Source organism: Opisthorchis viverrini (assembly GCF_000715545.1).
Source record: "Opisthorchis viverrini unplaced genomic scaffold opera_v5_163, whole genome shotgun sequence".
Lineage (NCBI taxonomy): Eukaryota > Metazoa > Platyhelminthes > Trematoda > Opisthorchiida > Opisthorchiidae > Opisthorchis > Opisthorchis viverrini.
In genome coordinates, this window is record NW_008751821.1 from 583,217 (window position 1) to 588,511 (window position 5,295).

At 45.7% G+C, this 5,295-nt stretch overlaps 2 protein-coding genes across 2 annotated transcripts in view; one reads left to right on the plus strand and one right to left on the minus strand.

Annotated features, from left to right (window-relative positions):
• The window catches only part of T265_07276 (hypothetical protein), a gene marked incomplete at both ends in the record, with an annotated part of 18,506 nt that extends 13,290 nt beyond the window's left edge, over window positions 1–5,216 (plus strand). The window contains 2 exons of the mRNA XM_009172754.1: window positions 1,817–2,121; window positions 4,793–5,216. Of these exons, the coding sequence (XP_009171018.1) occupies window positions 1,817–2,121; window positions 4,793–4,895 (408 nt within the window). The remainder of the gene's footprint in view (window positions 1–1,816; window positions 2,122–4,792) is intronic.
• Window positions 4,582–5,295, minus strand: part of T265_07275 (hypothetical protein) — a gene marked incomplete at both ends in the record, with an annotated part of 10,956 nt that continues 10,242 nt past the window's right edge. Inside the window, one exon of the mRNA XM_009172753.1 lies at window positions 4,582–5,097. Within this exon, the coding sequence (XP_009171017.1) occupies window positions 5,007–5,097 (91 nt within the window). The remainder of the gene's footprint in view (window positions 5,098–5,295) is intronic.

Here is a 5,295-nt window from a genome sequence, read left to right on the forward strand (position 1 = left end):
CGGAATCCCGCTTGCTGCTCTCGAGTCAGTATCTCACGAGCCACCGTAAGGCGACGAAGCACAATTGACGCCAACAGTCTCGTTACAACCGGGGTCAGGCTGATCCCCCTGTGGTTACGACACTCACTACGCGCCCCTTTTTTGGAAACGGGCACTATCACCGATTCACCCCAGTTGTCTGGGACAGACTCCTTTTCCCAAATGCAAGCAAACAGGTCGATCAGGCGCTGACTGAGGACTTCACCACCGTCTTTGGTGCGGGCGGGTGGAAGTTCATCCGGACCGGGAGCTCGGTGGCGCTTGAGAGAACATATGCAGTCGTAAACCTCTCCAACCGTAGTGACCGTTCTGTTGAGAGAACATATGCAGTCGTAAACCTCTCCAACCGTAGTTGTTGACCGTTCTGTCTAAATTGGCCGTTGGCGTGAAAAGGTCCCGTTCCTATTGGGGCAAACGTCATCAGTTTGCCCGATCAGCCCAACTGCGCGAATACAAACAAAAGGTAGATTGATGTTCTTCCGGACCATGACCAAACCAAGTGGACGCAGCTGGCGAGTGGCAGAACGCAACCATTCCAGTCGTCGAAGTTCAGCAGCCTGGTGAAAATTATTGCCATCTAACGAATATTCGAATTGGATTGGTCGCTCACCTTTTGCCCGAAAAGAACGTGTCGCTCCCATCCGTGTGCGGAAACCCATAAGGTGGTCGTCACTCGAGGTCCGAAGTCAATCACATTAGAGGGACGGAATCAGTGAATACGAAACCAGTTAATTCAGTCCTGAGGTGATGTGATAAGTCATCGATTCACGGGACTTCGTGTGACTTTTGTTGGGAGGTACTATTGGACATCAAGGGAAGCTACGTGACTTCTCCATACTCACAAAATGTCCTTAGAACTCTGATCTCACAAGCATTAGAGGTTATATCGGTCACGAAGTTGAAGAGGCGAGATTCGGCCTGATTAGGGTCATTCTAAAACCAACTGATGCTAACCAGGACGCGAATACCACAATTATCTCTGCGTCCGACGATGGGTTTACCGTATCATCTTAAACCTAGTGACTACTGCGATTATGGCCTCATATAACACTTTGAATAACCCCAATACTGCGTTAGATTGCTTGTGCCTGAGGATTCGCTGCCTAGAACTTTCGTTTACTTCCAACTGACCAACGGCTAGGATCGGATTCAGTTAAAATTCATGTGCACCGTTTCCAAAGTTCAAAACAACTAATGGCACCGTTGACAGAGAGTCCCTTCCTTTCAACATCGAAACTCTCCCCTGCCTAGAGCCAACACTGTTTAGCATCCATCCCGTAGGTTCGATGAACACCCGCAATCCCTCATTAAACCTGGGCCTTTGACTTGCCGAACCAGTTCTTGCAAACTAGGCGCGAGTCTTGGCCGCTCGCGTTACTACGTTTGTCGTTAAATTATACTGGTTTGCCATTTTCTCCGAGTATGCCGTCTTTGGGCTTGTACCAATCCGTCAAACAATCAGACGGGAATCTCCATGATTCGAGGTTTGTATCTTTTGCATGCGTATTTCTTTGAATGTAGTACCGCAATTTACTGACAAATCTGAAGACTTCTCGACTGTGGCCGTCGCTCAGTCGGGCTTCCCGGATAATGTCAAGTAACTTTGCACTGGATTCTGATGTGAATGCAGAGTAAGGAGTACAAATCGTCAACTTCATTACTCAGGAACACGAGTTTACCTTTGTTCGCAAGCACGGACAAACTCACTGTCCTACTCATAATGCTGTTTAGTTTCAAATAGAATTGAATCGCTATGTACTGTTTCTTCATTCTGTAGGTTGTGGAGCGACACTTGCGTCTCGTCGGTTTACTGACCAAAGATGTGGGATCAAATGTCTACCCGATGCCAGAGGATGAGCTTTCAAATAGCCCTGGATTATCGGGTGAACTTCCCGCCTCAGACTCACCGGTTTCTGCGCGATTGACCCCCTACATGAACCCAGTTGCTGCGTGCAAGGCGGAAGATATCTGTAACCTGTCATATTACCGCCTCGCGTCTGATCCAACTTTGCCGTGGCGGGTCTATGCTACCTTAACATGGGCTGCTACCAACTGTCTTCGACAGTTCGGAGACCATCTAGAGTGAGTTTTCGCCCGACATATTGAATTTCACCAAACCAGTTAAACATCTTGATTACTTTGTTTTTGATGCTTGGACGAAGTTGGCTAGTGGGAACACAAGCTCCCAGATATCGCTTTTTTACTTTGATGAATCAGCACCCCAACAATGGCTATGCGAGAGACACGCATACGAAACATGCCAGTCCATTTTTCAGCAGCAGTTCATAGCAAAGTAAGGACATTTAGTACCACATTGCATCGAGTCCATTCACTTTACAGTTTGATGACCAGGGAGATTACGCAACCTACTAAGTGAAAAACAAGACGGACAGTCTTGAGCCACAATGAAGCACTCTTCATTTGAACCTAGAAACTTTGGCCCACCGAAGTCCGGATGCTTTGCAGTTCTTTGGTTGGTCGAATTGTTCGCTGAGCTTGGTAATTTGGTTCTAACCGTTCTCTCACCAATCGGGGTGAAATCGTTAGTAGGTTCATGTGAAGCGGAACGGAGCTGTGTCCCGGTACTTTTACCTTGAGTAGTGATGTGCGCAAATTAAATACTTGCTTCTGAGGAGGGATGACCTTCGATTATGACTGGTTGCTTTATTGAGCTGTTACTGATTGAATTGTTTGCTCAGATCCTGAGTGACCTTTGAGTTCGACCCGTTCGATTCGTACTCTGTGGTCTTCCACGGCTTAATCCTACAACTGGTCCTATCGTCTGTGCTTGGCTTCGTTTGTGTTATCCGGTTGAGTTGGTGACTTCTTGGTCTCAGGAAGGCACAGATTGAGTCGGTTTCAACGTGTCGTTTGATTTAGTTCTCCGTGAAGTCCGTTGCTTCCCACGCCCCCATTCACAAACCTGTCCCATTCGCAAACTGCTTTGGTTTGGACGGGAGACTCGACAATCCCAGCTAAGTTTTGTTCATGAGTAGTGTTTGCCCTCAAGAAAACAGAGTAAATAATACCTTCTTGTGTCTCCGTCCTATGTTCGGATAACCGTATAGATAGCCTCTTTTCGTTCCGTCCAGTGTTTTGCTTGTTCATTTTTATACTGTAGATAACATTTTTGGTTACCCTATCTTCTCAAGGTGGCACTCGATTCGTGGGATACTGAAACTCCATGTGGTTTCAGTATGCTTACTTTCAGATCAAATACATTTTCGGTGCAAGGCAACTATTTGTTTGCTTGCCCATCCTTCTTGTTGCAGAAACATCCTTTTCTTCAAACTTACCCCGATGAAACTTCTTGGATGTCTGTCGTTCTCTGACACTCAGTATAAATGTTTTCGGAGCAATGTGTTTCTGGTCTTTTGAACAGACTTCGAATGCAATTTAGATTCATCGGATGGTTGGTAGTCGTCCAACCTAAGTTTCTTTACAATGTACACAAGTGTGAATTGTTTCACTGGTAACCCTATGAGCCAGTACACCCAAGAAAGACAGTTTATTGTCTCTTTTCGGTCCAAATGTAATCTTGATGTCCCCAAATCTAAAAAACAATCACTCAGCTGAAACACCCTTTCGGCACCCAGCTGCCGTGCCAGGCACGAGGGCTCAGATGGTGTGAGACAGGAGTAGTCGAGGACCGATACTCGGGTCCGCCTTAACCAGTGAGCTATCTCTCTCTCTCTCTCCTATTTATCAGTTCGCGCGTCTTTTCCGTCGAATTTCTTTTGACGTGTTGTCCATAAATTGGATCCAAAGACTCTGTTTAGTCTATGATAATGTAACGCACCCAAATTTCTGCTCTACAACTTCCGTAGCTAGTCCTGATAATGGTGATTTTACGGGTGTTCTTTCCAGTTATCGGTATATTTCAAGTGGCCCATCAAGGACTATGAAGCCAGAAAGCTCAGGAAGACCCTTAGACCTATGCATGACTATGGACGTCAACTTTGATTAATAGGTATTCCAAGAAATGGGAGGAAAACCCATGAGATCACCATCATCAGAACGAATTGCAGAAGTCGGAAGATCATAACTGGAATCCGCTGAATTTAACCGGATCCACTCAAATCTTTGGATCCGACATGTGGACGACGGATTTATTATCACTGTCGACAACACATGGTAGGCCTGGCTGTCGCTAAGCTACTGTACTCCAAAGGGCTAACTTTCACGCCTCCCTGAATTCACTTTAGTCTGCGGCTTATAAAAGTTGGGCGCCGCAAGCCATACCCATGACACCAGTTTGTCTAGTCCTCTCTAAACCAGTCATTTTAGTACAGCTCAACACACAGAACTTTGATACTCTTAGGATTTTAAAGCGCTGAATCTACTGAATAAGGAATGAACGATTCGTTATTTGTCTACAAGGTTTCCGTTGTGTTGGGTTGTGTGTGCCATTCGTGAGGAACAAATGCGTAAACGACTGTCTAGTTCAGTAGAATATAGTTAATCGATGGCAACCATTCATGCCTACAATAATACGTTGATCTTATCTGTTTGAGTCTAAGGATATAATCAAGCTTAGCTTTTACGATTGTGAACAAGTGTTTCTTTGCACATAACACCGCATTTTGTGTACTGCTTCCATGTTGCTGCCACCGAACCGCCTGTTCAGGTTATTCTTGTGGATCTCTGAGATAAAATCGCCCGGGGTTTTATTTGGAAGACGAACTGCGTTCAGAATGTGCCTGTGCCACAACTGACACCATATACGCACTATTCTCTTTTCCCTTCCGTTTAGTTCCATCCAAATGAGCCAGAAAGCGCGACAGCGACTGCGTTTAGCTGCGGCCACGCGTCTGGCATCAGGTCAGCTCAACGGGTCAATCCAAACGCACTACTAAATGTCTCCAAATAGATGTTCGAGCATTTTATATATATTCATATTTATATACAGTCGTACATTGAAAGAGTTAATGTTCTTGTCTATCACATGTGGCGGTCTGATATCACAGTTAGGCAATGTCTTCTTGTGAGGGCGGTCGTTGATGAGCGTTCTTTTTAACCTTGTCGAGCATCCACCGTATCCCATCCGATACTCCATCTCTGAAAATAAGATTGGAAATATCAAGCTGTGAGAGGGAAGCCAACTAGATGGCTGTGTCTGAAAAACAAAGTCTCCGAAACTATTGTAAAGTGACCCCGAAACGTAATTAACACACTCGTGACAGCCGCTCGGAACAAGCCTTACCTAGGCATGGCGAATCGCGGTGGCCGTACAAAGCTCCATACCTCAACAATAAG